The 23,833-nt window shown below is 39.6% G+C and overlaps 1 protein-coding gene across 8 annotated transcripts in view; it reads left to right on the forward strand.

Moving 5' to 3' along the window:
- Positions 1 to 23,248, forward strand: part of sash1a (SAM and SH3 domain containing 1a) — a 359,575-nt gene extending 336,327 nt beyond the window's left edge. For 5 of the 8 annotated variants that reach the window (XM_037537753.1, XM_037537754.1, XM_037537755.1 and 2 more), the window contains 12 exons: positions 2,151 to 2,283; positions 2,865 to 3,766; positions 5,260 to 5,334; positions 5,430 to 5,573; positions 8,196 to 8,328; positions 8,609 to 8,778; positions 9,604 to 9,813; positions 11,654 to 11,804; positions 13,665 to 13,793; positions 16,743 to 17,710; positions 19,734 to 19,865; positions 21,399 to 23,248. In XM_037537753.1, the coding sequence (XP_037393650.1) occupies positions 2,151 to 2,283; positions 2,865 to 3,766; positions 5,260 to 5,334; positions 5,430 to 5,573; positions 8,196 to 8,328; positions 8,609 to 8,778; positions 9,604 to 9,813; positions 11,654 to 11,804; positions 13,665 to 13,793; positions 16,743 to 17,710; positions 19,734 to 19,865; positions 21,399 to 21,659 (3,408 nt within the window). In that variant the 3' untranslated portion in view covers positions 21,660 to 23,248. The remainder of the gene's footprint in view (positions 1 to 2,150; positions 2,284 to 2,864; positions 3,767 to 5,259; positions 5,335 to 5,429; positions 5,574 to 8,195; positions 8,329 to 8,608; positions 8,779 to 9,603; positions 9,814 to 11,653; positions 11,805 to 13,664; positions 13,794 to 16,742; positions 17,711 to 19,733; positions 19,866 to 21,398) is intronic. The other 3 variants (XM_017712998.2, XM_017712997.2, XM_017713001.2) reach the window with 1 other exon arrangement.
- Positions 23,249 to 23,833: the final 585 nt, after the last annotated feature.

The following is a 23,833-nucleotide window of genomic DNA, read 5'->3' on the forward strand; positions in this document are numbered from 1 at the left end:
GGTATTTGCGCAGCACTGATCTTAGAGAAGCCTTTTTTCTTCATGTCTGACCCACATTCCTGCGCCTGTCCAAAGACCATTAAGGATGTGCACAGGTCATCTGGGACACCCCTCAAAGTTCTGGCCGCATGAATCCTCCTTTGCCAAAGCCCCCTTGTATGTGCTGGTACCCATTTACAAACGTGTCTACTGTCTGCAGTGCATGTCTGTGGGTGTAAGTTAATTTGGGCTTTGTCAGTGGTGTGTGCATGCATGGACCATAGCTTTGGATACGATGAAGTTTCTGCTGGTAAGATTTGATCAAATTAATCAACCCCTCTTTCTCATGAGACACTGTCTCCTTTTCCGTCTTTCTTTCTTTATCTCTCCTTTGTCTTTTTCTCATTGAAATGTGGCTTGGAGACTTTGTGCTGACTCCTGGATTTTGAAGCATATAAATGGACAAATCTGCATGTTTCATAGTTGTGGAAACATTTGCATGTAGACTGAAAGGCAGACTGTAGTTAGTGGTTTAGATTTGAGCCAGCAGCCTTATTATACCACTGTCTGACAGAGGTTTATGCTGTATGTGTGGCATTGTGCAGAATGTGTGCATTTTCAGCCCAAGCGCAGTTTTATTTGAACTTCACTATGCAGATTATCTCCTATTCAGATTTCACACAAGGGGCTACAACAAACCTTTCATTCTTGTCTTTATTTGCAATACTAATAAGTGTCTATAACTATCTTCTGTTGCTTATTATCTGTGAGAAAATGAGTGTGTTTGTATGGATGGATGTTCTGCTGTAAGTATTCTCTGCTCCATTACTAGATATTTTAGAACACTTATTGAACATGAATGCTGTGGATTAATTTGTTCTCTGGCATTGGAAACTAACTGTGCATGCCATTAGCCAGATGTTTGTGTGTATGTGGTTTATGGCACTGAGTTTGGGCAGAGGGGAATATATTGATCTCATGTTATTGTGTTCAGTAGCTGAGAGGCTGTTGCAGAGGAAATGACAGTGCTTGGTCATTGGTTGCTGTGTTGACAGTGAAATGGCATTGTGAGCAGGCCCTACTGTCAGATTTGTTCATGGTATACAGCATGATTTATTTATATATTTACTGATCAATGAGTTCATTATCATATTTTTAATTGGAGTGTATACTCACTGGCCACTTTATTAGGTTCAATTGCTTGTTAACACAAATAGGTAATCAGCCAATCACATGGCCGCAGCTCAAAGCATTTAGGAATGTAGAGGTGGTCAAGACAACTTGCTGAAGTGCAGACCGAGCATCAGAATGGGGAAGAAAGGTGATTTAAGTGACTTTGAACGTGGCGTGGTTGTTGGTGCCAGCCGGGCTGGTCTGAGTATTTCAGAAACTGCTGATCTCCTGGGATTTTCAGGCACAACCGTCTCTAGGGTCTACAGAGAATGGTCAGAAAAGAGAAAATATCCAGTGAGCGGCAGTTGTGTGGAAAATGCCTCATTGATGTGAGAGGTCAGAGGAGAATGGGCAGACTGGTTCGAGATTATAGAAAGGCAACAGTAACTCAAATAACCAACCAAAATCTCTGAGGAATGTTTCCAATACCTTGTTGAAAGTGTGCCACGAAGAATTAAGGCAGTTCTGAAGGCAAAAGGGGGTCCAACCTTTTACTAGCAAGGTACCTAATAAAGTGGCCAGCGAGTATGTTGGGCTTCTTATTATTTCTAACTATATTGGCTCGTGTATACAACAGTGTTCCATTTGTGAGACATTCAAAGTCACTCTAAATTAGAGGCCACTAGGTTTGTTTTGGACAGTAGAAAACTGGCTAACTACATTAGATGGGTTATGGTGGTTTTGAAAAGTTTCTTGTATTTCTAAGCTTGTAATATTGCAGAGATGGTATGTGCCTGTTGAATTGTTCATGAGTGACTTTCTTACACACAACCTTTTCATAAGCTTACTTAACTAATGGTAACAGCCCATCCTAAACAAACACCCCATAATGTCATCTGTACCATTGCAACATTGCTCTTTGTGTGCATTTTATGTAACAATAGACTGTTTCGCCAGAACAAGCAGCCATTTGAAAGACAGTGATTCACACAAATATTTTTCTTTTCACCAAGTACATGAACTACATGATGCATAACTGCTTTTCCCTTGCTCTGTAGTCTCAAGAACAGTCCGATGATGAGCAGGAAGACTCTGTGAAGTTTAAAAGGCTTCATAAACTGGTCAACTCCACTCGGCGCGTCCGCAAGAAACTTATCAAAGTAGATGACGGCAAAAGACATGGTTCAGAAGGTATGAATGGTGTTCCAGACATCCATCTCCAGTTCTTATTAACAAGCAAGCATGTTTCTTGATTATTAAACAAATTCATCATCCTGTTTGTGCCCCATTCTGATCCTGGAGTTACCCCATCCTCCATATTGTCACTGTCAGAACAAAACCTCTTATCTCTATTTTTGTAAGTTTTGACATGATTTCAGCTGCCCTTTGCATTGTGTGAAAATTTCATGACTATTGGAACAATAGAAATGATACATTTTTTAAAAAAACATAATCAAATATTTTGAACTGAAACTGAAGAGGGGTTTCTTTTCCCCCTCTCTTGAAAAGTTACCATTTTCGAAATACAAAGATTTATTCAAACAGCAACAGTATCTAATACACCTGATCACCTAATCATCTACTTATCATATCCTTTGTGCATTTAATTTAAAGCATTAATGCAGGGAAGACTTTAAAAAGTGCAGAGCAGGCTTACTGCAGTATTGAGAATTTACATGGATTGTTTTGCTCTATTAAAAAAAAAAAAAAAATTCTTCACAAAATTTGACATCACTAATTCATGAATTGTTTTATCTTCTTATATCTACAAGACTCTTTGAGCCTTGAAGCCTCCCCTTCATGTGAGGATGCTAGTGCACTTTATGCTGGAGTCCATAAGAAGCCCTCCCGTTGCACGGACTCTTCACTGTCCTCTCTGGCCCATGAGCAGCTTTCTCTGGATGGTGACACAGACAGTCTGACCACCTCACCCTCCTCTAGCAGTTTGGAAGCCTGGAACTCAGCGCACAAGTTAGTGAAGACATCCAGCAGCGGCCACCCACACGGCTTGATCCGACCTTCTCCTCGCAAGAGTAGTGCTGGCTCCTCCTTCTCTGAGCTGGAGGGCCTGGCGGACGACGAGGCCAAGGTATCACGCTCGGCCACCGATGGAGAAATGCGGAAGGCGCTGTCTTCTTTGACGCACGGGGTAAGTACCGACAGCATTTATGCCTATTACGGCCTGACTCGTCCCCGTCCGCAGCAACAGCACCACCTGCTGGTGTCTCTGGATGAATTTGGCAGCACCAAGCGTCCATCTATTTCCACCTGGCAGCGCAGCAAGCCTGATCCAAACTATGCCTACTCTACTAAACACCTGCTGTACCAGCGTTCTCGCAGCACCCAGAAGCCCTCCAGCCCTCCCCCAGCTTTGCCCTTGTCCTCTCCAGTCCGGGAGAAAGGAAAAAGCCTTGGGGGTGCTGGGGGTGGCGGCTGGCTCTTTCCCCCCAGGCGTCTGCGAGGCAGGACTGCTGTCAGTGAGCTAAACATCACTTACGTAGTGGAACGCAGCCTCTACGGCCACCTGAACTGGACCGGCCTGGTGCGTCCCGTTGCACTTGGCAAGGCAGAGAGGCGTTGCCTCTTGGACGACGAGAGGGATGCAGACAGGAAGTGGGCGTCCAGTGTGGACCGCTGCACTAAGCGCGTCCTCTTGCGCATCCAGCAGAAGTCCGTGAGTGACCAAGGACGGCCGTCAGGTCACAGTGCCCCCTTCTGGATCCGAGGAGTAGATTACTGCTGGGCTACTGAACACAACTGCAGGCAGGGTTAGGAAAGGATCAGAATCAGCTATATATTTTTAAGCTTTTATCAAGGCCTTAAAGATATATGAAGTCTTGCTTAGTCAAACACACAGACTGCAGGCTGAAATAATAAAACCTAAAACTCTCTCATATAAAATCTGATCTCTTCAGATTTGTTTTCTGATTCTGTAAAAAAAATTATAGCACAGACCTGCTGAGACCTCAAATCAGTTTGATGTGCTTTAGGGTTCTGATGAAATCTCCTTGCCTTCAGAGAGGCTTATCAGCAGCCAAGGTGGTTTGAGTTTCTGAAAATGCCATGCAGTCTGAAACTCTGATCCAGACTGATCAAGTAGAAGAGTCAGGGGGATGAAGGAAGAATGAAAGAGTGGGAACAAAAAGTGAGAAATCTCAGCAGAGCCAAACTCTTGCCCTCTTATCCCTCCAATTATTGACTCCCTCTGTTTTTCTCCTGCTCAGTGGACTGTGGTAGCTGTGGTAAGATTGCTTTCTGATAAAGGCTGAAATAGAGGGACAATTGTTTCTCATAATACAGTAGATAGAACAGAATCTAGCCACTCCCTTAGAGTACCAGTGTTCTTAATGTTATTACCACAATACCTAATATTAATCTAATGGCAGTTCATGTAGCCTTGCAGTATCTGGATCCTCTGGCCATGACATTGTCATTCATAGTGAGCGTGAATTTGAAATTCATTCATAGATTGCATCCATGTTGCTTGTCACGCTCATTTTGTTTGTTTGGAATTTTTAGTGATTTTGTGGGTTTATAGTACATTACATATTTTAGTGATGGTGGTTTTTTTTTTTTTTTACATGCATATTTCATTTTTCCTTCTTTTGAAGACAGTATATTGTCTGTTTTTTCTGTGTTTGCATGGTGTGACACCTTTTTATCAAATGACCAATGATTGATATATATCAAGAATTGTTTTGGATGTTGGTTGTTGGTTTCTCTCTCATTATTCTGGTGTTTTTTTTCTCTCTCCTTGTTTCTCTTTCTGAGACTGAATGACTTTGTTTTGTCTATGTGGTAATCCACTCATTAGATATTCAGCTCCTGTTTCCCAAAAAAAACCACAACAAACACCACCACTAAGATTATAAAACTTTTACAAATTTCTGCAGTTATTTGACTTTTGTAAACCCCACACATTTTTCCGTTTATAACATTTTGGGAAAGTGGACTGAGATTAGTTTTTCATGCGCTTAAGTTGTTAAAAATATGTTTGGTTGTTCAATAACTCATTACTCTGTGTTTCCCATCTGAGATAGGAGCATGGATCATTTATAGCTTGGTTTGATTGATCAGTTTGTATTGACTCTTGGTAAAATCTTTATCATTTGACTTCTCAGCAGTTTGACCAGTTCAATTCTCATTTTGCCTGTTTGATTCTTGCAGAGGACGTGTAGTTTTGGGGGCTTTGACCTGTCCAACAGATCACTCCATGTGGTCAACACAGCCTCTGAGCCCAATGTAAGAAAACATTGTTTCCCCACATACTGCTTTAATAATTTGTGAAATGTTAAATAGTTAATAGATGTGGCATTACTGTTTTCTTTCTGTTTTAGAATAAGGATCAAGAGGCTTTATACAGAGATGGGGTGAAGTCTCCTACCACCTCTCGCATCTCTCTGGGAAAGAAAGTCAAGTCTGTCAAAGAGACGATGAGAAAACGCATTTCCAAAAAATACAGTGGCTCCCTCTCTGAACAGGTACATACATGCACATGCGCACTCTGTTGCTCTTTCTCTACCTGTTATACGTGTATATGTGTGTGTGTGTGTGTGTGTATGTGTGTATATATACACACACACACACACACACACACACACACAGGGGCAAAAAAGTATTTAGTCAGCCACTGATAGTGCAGTTCTCCTACTTAGAAAGATGAGAGTGGTCTGTAATTTTCATCATAGGTACACTTCAACTATGAGAGACAATATGAGGAAAAAAAAATCCAGGAAATCACATTGTAGGATTTTTAAAGAATTTATTTGTAAATTATGGTGGAAAATAAGAAAATAAGTATTTGGTCAATGACAAAAGTTCAACTCAATACTTTGTAACATAACCTTTGTTGGCAATGACAGAGGTCAAACGTTTCCTGCAAGTCTTCACCAGGTTTGCACACTGTAGCTCATATTTCAGCCCATTCCCCCTGTAGATCTCCTCTAGAGCAGTGATGTTTTGGGGCTGTCGCTGGGCAACACAGACTTTCAACTCCCTCCAAATTTTCTATGGGGTTGAGATCTGCATAAATATGACCTGAAACATCATCAGATTCTCACACAAGTCCTAAAAGTAGATAAAGAGAACCCAGTTAAACGAATGATACAAAAATATTATACTTGGTCATTTGTTTATTAAGGAAATTGATCCAGTATTACATATTTGTGAGTGGCAAAAGTATGTGAACCTTTGCTTTCAGTATCTGGTGTGACCCCCATAGACCCATAGAATTCTCTGATATAATTCAGAATTCATTGTTTCATCAATGATGGCAACCCATCCTGGCCCAGATACAGCAAACAGGCCCAAACCATGATACTACCACCGCAATGTTTCACAGATGGGATAAGGTTCTTATGCAGGAATGCATCGTTTTCCTTTCTCCAAACATAACGCTTTTCATTTAAGCCAAAAAGTTCTATTTTGGTCTCATCTGTTCACAAAACATTCTTCCGATAGCCTTCTGGCTTGTCTATGTGATCTTTGCTGCTCGTCTGCAGTTTGCTAATGTTCTTTTTGGAGAGCAGTGCACACCATTGTTCTTCAGTGTTCTCCTGATGGTAGACTCAAGAACATTGGCTAATGTTAATGTGAGAGAGGCCTTCAGTTGCTTAGAAGTTACTCTGGGGTCCTTTGTGACCTTGCCGATTATTACATGCATTGCTCTAGGAGTGATCTTTGTTTGTCGACCACTCCTGGGAAGGGAAACGATGGTCTTGAATTTCTTCCATTTGTACAGTCTGTCTGACCTGTGGATTGGCGGAGTCCAAACTCTTTAGAGATGGTTTTGTAACCTTTTCCAGCCTGATGAGCATCATCAACTCTTTTTCTGAGGTCCTCAGAAATATCCTTTGTTCAGCCATGATACACTTCCATAAACGTGTTGTGAAGAGCAGACTTTGATAGATCCCTGTTCTTTAAATAAAACAGGGTGCCCACTCACACCTGATTGTCATCCCACTGATTGAAAACACCTGACTAATTTCACCTTCAAATTAATCCTATAGGTTCACATACTTTTGCCACTCACAAATATGTGATATTGGATCATTTTCCAATAATAAATAAACAAATGACCAAGTACAATATTTTTGTGTCATTCGTTTAACTGGGTTCTCTTTATCTACTTTTAGGACTTGTGTAAGAATCTGATGATGTTTCAGGTCATATTTATGCAGAAATATAGAAAATTCTAAAGGGTTCACAAACTTTCAAGCACCACTGTGTTTATATATATATATATATATATATATATATATATATATATATATATATATATATATATATATATATATATATATATATATATATATATATATATATACACACACACACATACACACACACACACACACATATACACACACAAAATATATATGTGTGTGTTTCAACCCATACTCTTGATACCATATTCTCTCTATATATTGTCTTTTAATGTGTAGTGGGTCTGTGCTCATGCACTTGAACTGAGCTTATTTGTCCACTAAAACTGTCTCAAGCATTTGTAAAAAAAAATATTTAAAAAAATGCTTTCATAGTGTTACGACTGCCATCTAATGACAGTCAGTTTTATTTCGGCACTCCTCACTCTCTAGATTTATGCTCCCACAAACCTTTAAGACTTAAAATAAAAGTTTGTGGAAGCAGTTGCCAGTGGGTTGTTTATTGGGTATGGAAGTGGTAGCCTTTAATGCACTTGTGTCTCTCGAGCTCACTTGATTTCTTTTCTGAAGTGTCCTACATGTGATTTTTCCTCTGGCTCTACAGTAATCTGATCAACTGTGGAACCTGTGCAATTCTGGGAATCTGTTCTGATTTCTAACTTAAAACATGAAAATATTATAATTTAAAATGTAATCCAACTTAAGTTAAGAAATATTTTTAAATGATCCCTGATCCTCAAGTTTAAAATACATTTAAAATGCATTCAGGATTATAAAATTATCTAAAATAATACACCAGTGTACTCAGAAGCAGATAGTTTAAAAAGGAAAAAGCGGAAGCAGATGTGGTTTCATCCTTTAGCATAAACCAACTTGCTTAACCTAGTGGCAGGAGTGATATCTTAATTCAGTGTTGTTAACTACTTACTTTGTGTGCAGTCCAGTCCAGACGGAACTCCTAGCTCCCCTCAGTCTCCTCAGCCAGACACAGACTCTCTGGAGAAGCCCAAATTAAAGGCAGGAGGTTCTGTTGAAAGCCTGCGCAGCTCCCTCAGTGGACAGAGCTCTATGAGTAAGTGTGTCTGTGTGTGTAAGCATGTATGTGTGTACAGAGAGCTGATACTTTTTGACTGCTTTTCATCCTGTGTTGTGAGGTTGTCTGGAAAAGTCTACCTTAGGTTTTTCAGAACAGTTAACGCTAGAGGGCACTGTTGCCCACCATAACCCTTGCGCGAGAGTGCCCACAATGGACTTATCAAATGCATCACATTGCAGTGTGTGTTAATGTGAGCTATGACCTAGCTTTGTTAAACTGTCCCATAAATCATTAATATTTTAATTTCTTCCCACAGGTGGTCAGACAGTGAGCACGACAGACTCGTCTGCCAGTAACCGAGAGAGTGTAAAATCAGAGGATGGCGATGATGAAGAGCCGCCGTACAGAGGCCCTTTCTGTGGCAGAGCCAGAGTACACACTGACTTCACTCCCAGCCCTTATGATACAGACTCGCTAAAACTAAAGGTAAGAAATCTGCCTTGTTAATGAAGACTCACTCAAACAGGTTTTTAAAAATTATTTTATTTATATATAAATAAAAGTATTAATACCACCTTTATTAGAGGGGTAAAAACGTTTTCATTACACACAAGTGGTTATTCTTTAAAAAAAAAAATTATTCCAAAATTGTTACAAATGGATACACAGCATTTTGGAAAGAAACTCCTTATATACGATCAAACATACACACAGTTTCACATTCAGCTATTAAGATACAGACTCATTCAAATCAAAGGTACCGACCACTCACATACTCTCTGCATATTAGGGCCTGATTCATATGAAACACTTGTGGCCAATACAGATTATGATGTGCTAAAAAAAAAAAAAAAAAAAAAAAAAACTGATAACTTAATATCAGGGAACATTGTTAGAATATAAAATTAGAGTTCATAATATAAAAAAGTTTGTTAAACTGTATTTAAATGACTGACATGATTGTCAGTTCTGTCTGCTGTGTTGGTTTCTCTTAATTCCATTTTATTTTCCCTATTTTTTTTTATTGGTTCTTTTTATAGTGCTGAAAATTGCATGTGGTTTCACATTGGCACAACATTCTATTAATGACACGGTGTCCCAAAAAGTCTGAAATTTTATGCCCGATATTTTTTTTCCCAATACCGATAAAACCGCCGGTCATTAATAGTGGCCGTTATTACCATTTTTATTATAAGTCATATTTGGCTCGACCATAAACACACCATCTTCACACCAAGCAACCATCACTCTAGCTCATACACTGTGCAATTCCACACTATCGGTCTCACCACTTGGCTGTTTCCCCCTCAGAGAGGAGATGTGATAGACATCATCAGTAAGCCCCCCATGGGCACTTGGATGGGGCTCCTGAACAACAAGGTGGGAACCTTCAAGTTCATCTATGTGGATGTACTGGCAGAAGAAGAGGAGAAGCCCAAACGCACAGTGAGGCGGAGAAGGAAGGGAAGACCCCCCAAACCCAGCTCTGTAGAGGAACTGCTGGAAAGAATTAACTTGAAGGTGAGAAAGGGATGCACAACTATACTAGGGCCCTAACAATAGGAAGACTTTGTCACTAAGAATCAATTTAAGGAGGGAAAAATTCCAGTAATCATTTTCAGATTTCTTAAACTCATCTAAACAGAAATTCACAAAGTTTTAAAGAACAAAAAGCAGCACTTCCCATAAATCTAAGCAGTTATTTTCTATTAACTAGCTTTCTGTTCATCTCTGGCATGAAACGTGGAATAGTGGAATAGTTCCTTGAAAATGTTCAACTTTTCACAATGCTTTAGTCAGCTTCTCATTTGCTTGTTCAAAATTTCCTGTTCCACCTTCAGTGGTGCCTGAGGTGCAAGAATGCAACTACTACACCATTTAAGAACAGGAACAAGAAAATTATGAACGAGAAACCGACTTCAGCTTTGTGACTTTAGTGTTTGACGGTTTCTCGCTGAAGATTAAACATATCTGGAAACCAGCTGGAGAGCTTATAAATGCAAATAAATCCGTTCATCAAATCCTCAACGTTAGTCTTAAATCTTTCTTTTTGCCTTTTTTGTTAGCTACTAGCTGTGTGACAAACTGTCTGCGTACCAATTTTCAGGGTAAATTAAAAGGTGAATTAGCAGCTATACATTAACCCCGGCATTTACAACTGTGAATCTGTCTTAGAACAATCAGTAGAGCTTTATTTTACCGCAAAGGAGGATTATTTTATTTTTTACCTAGAAGTCTAATTCTCCTCTTGGGCTGCCCAGTGCAGTAAAAGAGTTGCATGTTGCCGACCCCTGAACTAAACAAATAAGTGTTACATTCCTACATAATGCTAATGCAGGTAGAACTGTCAGCCAGCAATACCCAAGTCGTCAAGTGCGTCCCTACTTTTTTTTTATATGATACTCATGCTAAAGCTTAGAAGCATGTATTTTTTAATTAAAAGATTTTTTTCTCATCAGTTCAACTTGTGTTACTATAATAAAAGTTTATTTTATAAATATAGCTGTTTTATTGACAAGTTTTTGCAGATGCCAACTAAACCAAGGAAATTTAATACTGGCCAATTTGATCAGCAAAACAGTACATTGGTCAGACATTAATACATTTAAACATGTTTTATACCCAGCCCATTCTGAGGTTCACTTACACATAAGCAAAACACACAACTACTCATGAGACAACTTCTGTCTCACTAGTTGTTAAGTCTAGTAGTCTGTGCTTCTTATCATTTTCCCAAAAGCCATAATGACAGAACAGGAGAGAGTGTGAGGTGGAGAAAGCTGATTGAGAGAAAACAGAGGTGGTCCGTGTTGTAATGAAAGACTTGGACTCTCCCAGACTGTTTTCTCCCACATGGAAGTGAAGGTCAAGTTCAACCATACATATAATAGTTTTATTACAGCCCAAAGACAGCGATCCACCCTTTAGACCTTTTCTGTGTGGTAGAGTAATGACTGTGGGATGGGTGGGTGGGTGGGTGGGTGTGTCCAACAGATGCTCAAGCTGGATAAACATATATATTGTTATTTTGAGTCTGGAAGACCAAATATAGTTTGTCTGGGAGAACAGCAGCACACCCACACATTTGCACAAAGGAGATACAAAGTGGTACATTCCACATCAGTTGTTATTTTGCCATGTTTGATATTTAATTGCGTGTTTTATGTGTCGATTTTATGTGTCTGTATAATGGCAGATTTGGTGTGGCTGAGCGTGTAAAGAAAGGAACAGCATGCAGCATCGCTGTGCTGTGTCTGAGGGTGTGATGGGTTTTCACCCTTAGTGTGCTGCTGTATAGTGTAGACAAAGAACATCCAGAGTTTCCAGTGCTGGAAAGTGTGTGTGTGTGTATATATTTCAGGAGCACATGCCTACATTTTTATTTAATGGCTATGAGGACTTGGACACCTTTAAGCTGCTTGAAGAAGAGGATCTGGATGAGCTCAACATCCGCGACCCTCAACACAGAGCTGTCCTGCTCACTGCTGTAGAGCTACTGCAGGAGTACGACAGTGAGTACACAAATTCTCTCTCTGCTCACCCACACGCATGTTTACTCAAACAACTCACAGGCACAACAACGCTCCTAGAGAACTAATGCTATGCTGAGTTTCTCAAGCTTTTGTCTAAATTGCCTGATGCAGCTAATAGAAGTATTTGAATATCATATTATAGTCATATTACACACCACATGATGGCTAAGACTAAACTCTGCTTCAAAAGCATTTGCAAACTATGCAAAAGTCTTTGGCCACCTGAAACAATGTTTAAAGTCTGCATCTGGACAGGGTTGTTTTTGCTTGTAACATGATCACAAACCAACCCTTCCCCAATGTAGGTGGAGGTTTAAAATTTTTTTTTTTAAATTGCTACCAAAGTACGTACACACACACACACACTCTATATATATATATATATATATATATATATATATATATATATATATATATATATATATATATATATATATATATATATATTTATTTTGATTTTACTCTCTTTGACTGAATAGAACTGTGAGGTATAAAGGTTAATACAGTGATTTATTTGTAAAAAAATGCTGTACAGAGACCTTGTTCTACAGTATAAGTCTGGCTTTAGAGGATATTCAGCTACAGTTCAAACAGCAAACAAAAATACTCCCACAAAGATATAACATTAGCTCACTGAATGTATTAGCCTCCGGTGTGATTCCTACTGTCACAGTGCTACAGAGACTTTTGTTGAAAAAGAGTCAGAGCAAAACTATAGCTTATTTTTACCCACAGCCATACAGAAATGCTTTTCTGTCCACTCTTCCCCACTGCAGCACTACTCAAACAAAGGTAACTAATATAGCATAGCTAGCTCATGCTCTGTCTAAACAACTTGTATTGATGCATTCCTAATAAAAATACTAGAATGTCAAGATTTCAAAAACATTATTTATATCTTGTGAGAGCTGAACCCAGTACTTCATGGTAGCTTTAAATTCTTGACTGCCTCAAGAAGCTTTATAATACATACCAACAGTTTACTGTATTTATGTTTATTTGCCTTTATTCTAAGTTTCTCTGTACAAATAACAATATTTTCTCAGTATGGTGTACACTGTTGTCAGTACTTCAGTAGTAATGGAAGTAACTAATATATTTCTGAGGAGAACAGATATGATAATCCAGCACTGCATGAAAGATGGGAAGTAAAACGACTGAAAAGATCTTCCAAAAGTAGAGTTCAAAAAATTGTTAAGAGATGTAAAGAAAATGTAACACCTACCAACCATGCTTGACCTGGTAGACAAACAAAACTGTCAAACAATACCTAAAGCTTTCATCTTTAAGAAATAAGAGAAAATCAAGCCTGGAATCTTATCTTAGACCTGAATAAAATTCCATCTTTCCACTGTGAGAAGACAACTCAAATGCTATAGGTCTGGATGTGTAGCTGTCAAGAAGTAAATTGACAGGAAAAAAGATCATTTATAAATCAGTCAAAGAAGCTTCTGGTGTACTCAGAACAATGGTGTCCATCCTGGAGCCCAGATCATTAAATTGGCATTTCTGAACATGTTTGAAAAGACATGGACTGTGATAAGCTGAAAATGTAACCATTTTCTAAGACATAAGTTTAAACATGTGGAAAATTATCCCTGCAGGTTTCTTTGAAAAACTGAATGCAAGTCTCCCAAAAAGAATCGAAGCTGTAGTAAAGACAGTAAAGATTGTGGCACATTAACTACTGAAATGTCTTCTGCTTTCTCCTTCTTTTTCAGCAAAAAAAATTTTACTTTTTGACCATTTTGAAAGAAAATGAAATCAATAAAAGGTGATCCCAAACTTTGCACACTACTATACACTTCACCTTACACTGTGCATGTTGTTGTGTTATAGGCAGCAGTGATCCGGAGCGCAGTACCCTCTCTAGCTCTCAGGAGAAGCTCCTCTGTGAAGGACGGGGCTTAGTGGGCGACTCACCACGGGACTCTGGTTGCTACGAAAGCAATGAAAATCTGGAGAACGGTAACCAGGCGCTAGTTTAGCCCCCCCTTAGCAACTGCATTCCCCATCTCCAGCCTAGCACAGCAACGCCATGACATCCTCCTCTCATCGGCAGGCCATGCCTCTTTCCTGCCCATGCTTCCGTATCCTAACAGACAGTGAGACACCGCCATTGCCTCTGGAACAAACCACCATGCTGTCTCTGTCCCACCTTCCACAAAAACCCTTCCTATTCCTGTTTTTCTGCAGAGTGCATATTCACAACCTCTCCATCTACAGACTGCACTCTTCATCTCTTACCACTGTATTTTCCTCTCTCTCTCTCTCTCTCCCCCCCAGTTTTTGACTCAACATACCAGATTCAGTTAGCCTAGCCTCAGTTAGGTCCCCCCCATGTTTCTCAGACTTTCCTCTGGATACTGGCCCATAGAACCACATCCCCTCAGGGCGTGAGTCTGAGCTGCTGAAGGACATGGTAGGACAAGGACAGACAGGCTGGCACAGACAGACTTCAGAATGAGCTCATAGACTCACAGATGGAGAGACTTCTAGAAACTTTTGACTGTACAAAGCTGCATTGTTGCCAATTGTGAGCTGATCCAAACTTGATCAGGCTTATTTTAAGTTTGAGTAGTGAGAATGTTGATCCACCTGCGAGTCACAAACCACTTTTTTTCTATCTTTCCCATCCCGTGCCATTGCCGGAATATCGTGCCATTTGTGTGGTAAAAATCCAGTGGCTACATTGCACAAGATCATATGTGCCTAAAACAAGAAATTAAAGCTGTCAGATTTTAAATGGATAGAACTTAGTCTACTTTAACAGTTAAAGATTCTGTACATAGCAAGTTTATGAGGAGTTTTATTAATAAATCTATATATCAAAGTATTTTGAAGCAGGGACTGGACTGCAAGTCCATAGATTGTGTTCTTCAGTACTTAAGTTAATTGGTTACATTTCCTGTCTTTTTAATCCTATTATGGCATCTTATGATACTGACCCAAATGTGTTTGTGTGTCTGTTATGGATGAGAAAAGACTGACCCAACTTTGTGCGAGTGTGTTTGTTATGGATGAGAAATGTGTACAATCTGCTGTAGTGGAAAATAAACCCTAAATGGTGTAAAAGATGTAAATCTTGCACTTTTCCTATATTTTGTCTCTCTTTTCTCACTTTTCTTTTCCTGCTCCCTCTTATGTATTAATGCACTGCCAAGTCCAATAGCTTAAGCAAGAATTTCACTTTAGGTTACCTTGCAAGTATATACAGTGTTTCAGTTTTGCGTGTAGAAGAGTCATTTACTGGACCCTGTGATCAGACTAAATAACCTAAATGTTTCTTTAGATTATCCATGCCATGTAGCTTTGCTGCTCTCTATTTTCACCTTCCTTCCACTAATACCGTGAACATATTTTTCTGTTCTTTCCTCTCTCCCTCTAGTATGCATTTTTTTCTTTAATTCTCTACTTTAATTCTAACATTTCATTCTAATGGTCTGTGTTATGTTCTGCTCATTTGGGTTCAAAATAAACCTCAGTTCATATTAACTCTGAGTTCATTAACAGTCCATTTCTGTGTTTGTGTCACTATACAGCACTAAATCTCACCATTAACACTGCATACATTTTACACTTCCACACATTGTTAGAGGAATGAGTATCCATTTATTGTGCATGTGTATCCAGTTATCAGAGTTTAGTATGCTATTGGTAATTGTTTGCATCGACTTTCTGCAAACGTAGTGATAAATGATTTGCAAAATGGTGTTATTTGCTGCCAAAAAAAGTTGTTTTGATGAAAAAATGTCATGTATTTTAAGCTTTCCCTCAAGCTACTGATAATGACATTTTGTTTATTTTAATTTGTAGTATTTATTCTAGACATTACATTTCTTTAATGAGTGTTTGAGCACTTTCTTTTGGGGGGGGGGATACTACCCTTTTCTGCCACCTCTGTGCTCAAGTTGCAACAGTCTTTTTAAAACCACTCTCAGCTAGACCTGAGCCCAGCTACATCGCTTAGCCATGCTATTTGTGTTTATTATAAGAGACACGCAAGGGAAGTCTGTCATGACACTACATTTCTGAGTAAATGCCTACAACATTTCAGTTCATAGCATGCGTTGACAAACTTTTTGAAGTGTTAAACATTAAAGAAGAAAGAAACCTAGAGCTATGACTATGACCCATGATTGTTTAGAACAAAAGGTCATTTTCTGGTGTTCTGTAAATTATTCAGCATTAAACTGGCTAAATATGAACATATTAAAATGTAACTAAAAGTATGTCGTTACTATATTACAAATTAAACTATACATCATACAAATATAACCATGTCATTTCAATGACTATAAAAATGGTACAACAATATAACAAGCTGCAGCATTGAAACTGCTAATTAAAACAATAATAAAAACAGTTGGATTGAAACAATTTTAACCATGCAACTACATTATTTTTGAAGAATTATTGGCAAGTAGAAGAAATGTAACCATGGCCATCCATGCTTTGATATATAGTCTGATGACATGTTTTTACTTGGAGTAAGAATCACTAGAAACATCCAGAATCGATTTGTATAAATTACATTTATGTGACTAGTTTTCTCTCTTGTTCTCCCTCGCAAACACACACACAAACTGTCCACTAAAACATTAACACTGTGTGCATTTCATATAACCCCATAACATTTAATCTCAGTTAACTAACAGCCTTTTGCATGGTTGAGTTCTGATAAGCACAGGATTGCCACCACTATTAACCCTAACAGAGTCACTACAGGTAAATTTAACTGTTCAGGAATTTGTTTGCATTTAAATTATGATCATGACTCCAGATAACTGAGAAGTTAATTGTATCATGACCAAAGGCTATAGTAAGTGGTATTGTTTGCATTCATTTTCTTATGAGACATAAGAGTATCTGAAATGTGGAAGTGTGAATGTTTGAAAGTAAAGCTTTGTGTTGCAGGTAAGAATCGTAAAACCTCTCGCTCCAGTCGTGGCTTCGAGTCTGGCCAGATCCAGGCTCCAGACTACCCCACCCTCCCCATGACCTGCTCCACCGAGGCACTACAGCACCAGACCAAGAAGGAACGCAAATTCCCCAAGCACTTTCTCCCCCGGCCCATCAAGGGCTTCAGTCTGCGGGCTTTAGGCCTGAGGAAGAGGACCCGCATGCCGGCCAGTCGCAGCTGTGAGGAGCTGGATGGGCCACAGGAGCCCCCAGAGCAGTGGAAGCGCTCAAGATCTCTGGGGGACCTGCAGTGGGAGCAAGGCTTTGAGCAGAAGAAGGAGCAGCAAGGCAAACCCTGGCATGGCAGTGTGCACTTCAATCAGGGGAAAGAGGCAGCAAAGTCTGTGAAAAACCCACAGGAGGTGAAGGTAGGCAGGACAGAGTTGAAGCCAAAGGCTGAATTTGGGTCCGGCCAGGTGGAAAGGCCTCCAGTGCCCACTCAGCTGCCTTTGAAACCTACCTGCCCTGTCCAAGGTTCTGAACTCCCAGACACCCAGTCCCTCTCAGCCCCTACAAGCCCAACTCCACGGACTCATCCCAAAAAGCCCCCTGTGCCCCCTCCTGTCCCTGCCAAAAAGTCAAAAGAGCGGCTGGTGAATGGCTTACGTCACCCACCTTTGGTCCTGTCAGGCTCCACAGCAAGTACGCCAACTCTGCCTCCAAAACCCGTAAGCTGCCTTACAAGCCCCTCTGAAGGCATCCCGTCCACTCCCGTATCCCCAGATGATGCAGAGAGTGCACCAGTCGTGCCTCCACCCTGGCTGTCTGACCTGCCAGAGACTGCCTGCCCACAGATTCATGGGGTCAAGGTGACCCTCGGCAGGAAGATCTCTCACGCCAAAATGGCTGATTTGGAGACACAACTAGACGGCAGGCTGGCGTCAGAAGGCATTGATCTCACAGCAGAGCCCTACTCAGATAAGGTAACAGACCCAGTGTCTCAATTTGGGCATTATGTACTAGTTTCTTACACTACGTGCCATAGACAATGTACTTCAGTAGATTATGTAGAGTACTTTTCTAAAAATTATTTTAGTTTTTGAGTAGTCAAAGAATTATTCAAGTACTGTGATTTACAAAACTGCAGCGGAACATCTACAGAGTTGTGGCCAATTGCAAAACATTCCAGCAGTTTTTAGCATTAACAATTGAGTGAATCATGCTTTTACAAATATGAAAAACATGAACAGTAGTGGTCCATTGCAAATAACTGTCAACAGTACACCATGACTAATGTTATGACAGTCATAGATCAATATGTTGATGTACATGTGTGGCAAAAGTTGAATCATCTATATGAAATGTCAGCTGCCATGGCATACAGGTCTGATCATTTCAAAACCACACAGAAACAGGCTGGATTGCTCTGAAATGTCCCATCACATCATAGCTGCAGAGACACAATGACTTACTGTTTTTTTTTTTCTTCATATTTGCTCCTTTACTGACGTGCCATAATCACAACAGATCAGAATCACAAATCAGTCCATAACTGTCCATTTTCCTTCTTATAGTCAAAACACAATATGTATACTGCAAAACATATAATGCAAATCATGAATAAAACACAGGTGGCAGTGAGTTATTAATTTGAAACTGCTGAGAACTGCCTTCCTTTAGATTTTTGTATTGCTAAATGCTTGGTTTGTCACAGACATAACTATCACATGTCCTGTATCCTTTACCTGTGCCCTGCCAGTAACAGCAGTGAGTTAGCATTGGGATCCTGTCATGCACGAGCCAAGTCCACAGGGGAAAGTCTGGATGAAAAGAGCATAGCTGTGGTTTTGGCCTACCTGTAATTTACAATTCTTAGACTGTTGGAGGGGGTGGCCTGGTCTCCTTTCTTAAATACAAAGCTACTGGGTTTAGAGCAGCATGGATGTTAGGCATATAGAGTGATTGCAATCTACAAGAACGAAGGGAAACTTTGGTGTGTATACAATCAGTTAGCTCAGCAGGCCTGGACCTGCAGGGGTTAAAAGCTAACGACCTGTTGCTTGGGCCTCAGCGGGGACACGGTGAAGTCAGAAAGGAGGTGAAAAATGAGACCACAGGCAGTGCTTCTGTTTTTACATTTAAGAGGAGATAAGTTCATAGCAGTTTTCATTACTCTTTAATGGCAACCAAACTAATTACACTGGCACTTGGAGATGAAAATTAAGTTGTTTTGAATTAAAGATACAGCAGCTCTCTTATTTGTCCTAGAAAAAAATGCAGTCAGATGATATCCATCCATTCAAATAATTGCACATGCTCGAGTCGCTGAGGTACTGTACTGGACTTGACTCATCTTTTCCTCAATCTTGGAACACGACTTGATTACACTGATGTGCACCATATAATAAGCATGGAATAATGTTTGTACTGCATGGAATAATGCTGTCAGTATTCAAGAACTCCCAATGGAAGTCATGTTTTGTCCACGTCAGATGGTCCAGCAGATACAACAGTCTCAGTCTTTCAGGTTCTCAGCATTCTCACTAGCTTGTGCCCACTGTTATGACTCATTAGGTTACATTATTTGTTTTGTGTTAAAGAAATGATTGTCTCATTAGCCTCATTTGGCACATAAAATTTTTGCTTATTTGTGTGTCAGACTTCATCTCCAAGCATTTGTCATACAGGGGTGGGTTCCGGTTAAACTTCTAGTCCATTAAAAACCACATGAATTGAACTTTACGGCTAATTTATGACAACAGCTGTGCTAATTCATCAGCGCCGAGATAATACTGTGTTTACTTTAAAAGAAATTGGCACTGGAACACAAAATGCATCCTGCAAACGATTAGGTCTGATGAGTTGTGTCTCTCAGGGTCAAAGAGTACTTTTAGGGTCTCCATGACATTATTTGTCATTATAAAGCTAAATATATCCCTTTATTTTCCTTGTAATACCTGTGACTGTTTTGGCTTATCCCTGGTCTCTCATTTTGTTTTTCTCCAGCATGGCCGCTGTGGTATTCCTCAGGCTTTGGTGCAGAGGTACTCTGAGGACTTCCAGCAGCCAGTGAAGGACGTGGCGTCTATGCTGGACCAGATCAGAGTTAAACATCTCCGCAAGGAGCATCGCATGGCTGTGAGTCACTGATTATCCAACAACATAACACACTTCCCTTTACTTTAGTGCTTGTGATTCAGTTAAACGGCTCATTGACTCTGCCACGCCAGAAAGACATTCCACTGTTTCAGCTTGCTCTTTTGTCGTGCTACAGGCCAGAAGTTTGGAAGCAACACTCTCTCACAGAACAAAAGGAGCTGACTAAATATCTGCAGCCGATCTTTAATTTGCTTTTAATTTGCTTACTAGTGATTATCCAGCAGTTTAAATTAGTTTGTAAATAATTGACTAAGTTGAAGTTTCTTTTACAGTACCTTAAGTTCTAGATATCAACCACATAAGTCTGAAGTACACAAAGTACTAGATCATTATTTGGGGTAACATGATGGTATGTTCTGAGACTGTACATGAAATTACACACAGGTATACATGTTAAGAATCAGTGCTTTGTTTTGCAACTCATTCAGTTTCATTTATAGGTAACAGAGATATAAAATACTATTTAAGAGTAAATCGTACTTCATTTGTGTACAGTCTTTTGATCATATAACTTCCCGGTACTTTTTAATCCAAAATATTTTTAATACCTAGAACTTAAAGAACTTTTACCGGCCCTTGAAGTTAAATTAGGAATTTCTGTTTTCTTTTTAATGTAAGGCTAGGTATCAAAATTCAATACTTTTATGGCATTGACTGACTTACTTTAATATTAAAAATGATGGAAAAATAATATGTCTAATACCAAATTTCAGAAGCAGTGTAGTCAGTCTGCATCTTGTTCTCAAATACAACTGGCAACTGGCTGTCCAAGTTACATTCCATATACATGTTATTAACATCAGCGCTTCATGAGTCTGCAGTCCATTGAAGTCAGTACAAATATCCATTCCAGAATCCTACACTTCTTGCTGGTTTAAGGTACACCTGCTTTTGGTTTATAATTTAAAAGATCATTTAAAAAAAGAAAAGGAAAAAAAATCGTTATTGCAGTAACAGCATTGGTATTTAAACGTTCTGAATGATAACCAGCCCTTGTTTAAGGGATTATCTTAGTAAAGAACATCGCTGTTTGAGTGATGCCATAGAAGATTCACTTTTCGGTTAACAAATTAATCATGTCTGAAAAGAGATCTGAGAATGTGAAGAACCCTTTAAAGGCTTAAAAGTGGCTTTAAAAGTTCTTCATAGGACCTGAGGAGGCTGTTTTAACTTTAAAGTTTAAGGTTTTACAAACTCTGATCTCGTTTACAAAAATGGCTCTCAAGAGGATAAAATGTTATTTAGATTGAATATTTAGAGGATAGTTCTTCTGTCGCTTTGCACAAAGAACCCTTTCTGGCACCTTACAAGCAAAAGAGTGGCTTTTTCCCTAAAATACACCACAGCAAATAAAAAATGTTTGGGAAAAACTTTGATATAAAGAAGCATGTTGTGTTCTTAGCAAATTTAAAAATAATAATAATTTTAAAAAAGCAACTTGCTTCCATATTTTTGGCCTGTAGCCTAAATTTCAGAAAGTAATTAACCCAAAGTATGGTGTTCTCTCCACAGATTCCCTCAGGAGGTCTGACCGACATGTGTCGGAAACCTATGTCTTCAGTTCATTTGAGCTCTGTTTCGGATTGGCTGGTGTCTATTGGAATGCCCATGTATTCTGACCTCCTTTTGGCTGCAGGCTACGACACTCTGAGCCAACTGTCAACTCTAACAGAAGCAGGTGTGCGGGAGGCAGGGCTACAGGAAGAGAGACACATACGCCGGCTGCTCAGTGAGGCCAGACTAGTGACAGCATACAGTGCAATGCAGTCTTAACACAAGTGCTGTTATGAGCCTCATGTATGTCATGTATGAGATGTATTAAGTGATTCATAAACAGCACAGCTGCAGAACTTAATGACGGAGTTCCAGTGGAAAGCTAAGTGCTTAAGGACAAGGAACAAAACTGTGCTATCTGCAGTGTTCTAAGAAAAAAAATTTGCCTTCATCTTCCAAGCTTTTCTCTCTTGTTTATATTGCCCTCCTTTGCTGTGATTTACAGTAAAGACTTGTGGCTTCCATGAACAGGTATCCATCACTGTTCTCCATGAACAGGTATCCATCACTGTTCTACTGAGATCTTCATTACAGCATCCAGGAAAAGGTCACAGCCTGGAAAGATTGCCTTTAAAGTGATAGCACAACTTTTTCAGACATTTTGAAATTTTGTAAGGACTGTTAAACTTCCCCCTCTTTTTTCCTTTGTTTGATAAGCACTTGTGTGTAAGAAAAAATCTTTTGTGCTCCCTTTAGCACAGCATGGCGAAAGCAATTTCAATTCCTACAAGTTAAAATGTTCATATTTCCCTTTCTAAGCACAAAAGATATTAATGCTTTGGTCAAAGGGATACATCTTCAGTCAGTTGAATCATTGAATGCTCAAGCGCAATGGTGGCACATTGTGATATCTATTTCAAGTACATGTCTCAGAATTATACATTATTTCTAGGACAGCAGAGAGAGTATATTTGTATAGTCAATAAACAAAAAGCCATTTCATGAAATTTCTCACTCAACTTCAGTGCCAAGTGGTTAAGATATAAAGCATTTTTTGTATTTTCAGTTAGTTTTAAAAAAAATAATATTGTATATTCAGAGTGCATTTAATCTTCCAATACACAATATCTAACACACATTATTCAGCATCTATCCTGGGAAATCAGCGATTATTACTAAATCGATTATGTATTCCTAAATTAATTTGATGTTGCCTCACCACCAATTATGACGCAACTATTCATACACATGCTTACAACTATACTACTCACTTTCTGCAATGTAATTAACTTAGGTGATGCCTCAAACAGTGATAATATGCTTATATTTTATGTATATTTTTACAAGTCTTAAGTGATTTGACTGAGAACTTAAATTGATTTGACTTTAAATGTTGACAATTTAAACTCCAGTCTTGAGCAAGGCAAAGCACACTGTCAAAAATGTTCCAAGCAAATCAAAGCTCCCCGGACACTCACATCCACCATTTCTACTCTAGTACTTGTTCAATGTCTTAATGACAGCAAGAATCCTGTCATGTAAGGAGTACACCAGTCTCTCTTGTGTTTCTGTTCATTTTAGCCCACTCTCTGCTTCATTCCCAAAGCTGAACTGACATTCCAGGATAAAGACTGCACTGTGTCTGTAACTGACCACTTCAAGAAACAGTGGAACACTGACCAGCAAAGCCACCAGACCTCAATCCCAATTCTCAATTTGGTCTTCTTCTTGTGGCTGCTCCATTTAGGGGTCGCCACAGCGGATCATCTGCCTCCATCTTGCCCTATCTACTGCCTCCTCTACTTTTACACCAACCATCTCCATGTCCACGTTCACTACATCCATAAACCTTCTCTGAGGTCTACCTCTTCTCCTCCTACCCGGCAGCTCCATCTCTAACATTCTTTGACCAATATATCCACTATTCCTCTTCAACACATGTCCAAACCATCTCAGCCTGGCCTCTCTGGCTTTATCTCCAAACTGCTCTACCTTCACTGTCCCTCTGATCTGCTCATTTCTAATCTTGTCCATCCTTGTCACTCCCAACGAAAATCTCAGCATCTTCATCTCTGCCACCTCCAGCTCAGCCTCCTGTCTTTTAGACAGAGCCACAGTCTCCAAGCCATACATCATAGCAGGACGCACTACTGTCTTGTAAACCTTCCCTTTCACTCTTACTGCTATCCTTCTGTCACACATTAGCCCTGACACCTGTCTCCACCCACTCCATCCTGCCTGCACCCTCTTCTTCACCTCTTTTCTACACTGTCCATTGCTCTGGATGGTTGACCCAAGGTATCTGAAGTCATCCACCTTTACGACCTCTACTCCTTGCATCTTCACCGTTCCACCTGCCTCCCTCTCATTCACACACATGTATTCCGTCTTGTCTCTACTGACCTTCATTCCTCTCCTCTCCTCTCCAGTGCAAACCTCCACCTCTCCAGATT

The sequence above is a fragment of the Pygocentrus nattereri genome, chromosome 4 (assembly GCF_015220715.1).
Source record: "Pygocentrus nattereri isolate fPygNat1 chromosome 4, fPygNat1.pri, whole genome shotgun sequence".
NCBI lineage: Eukaryota > Metazoa > Chordata > Actinopteri > Characiformes > Serrasalmidae > Pygocentrus > Pygocentrus nattereri.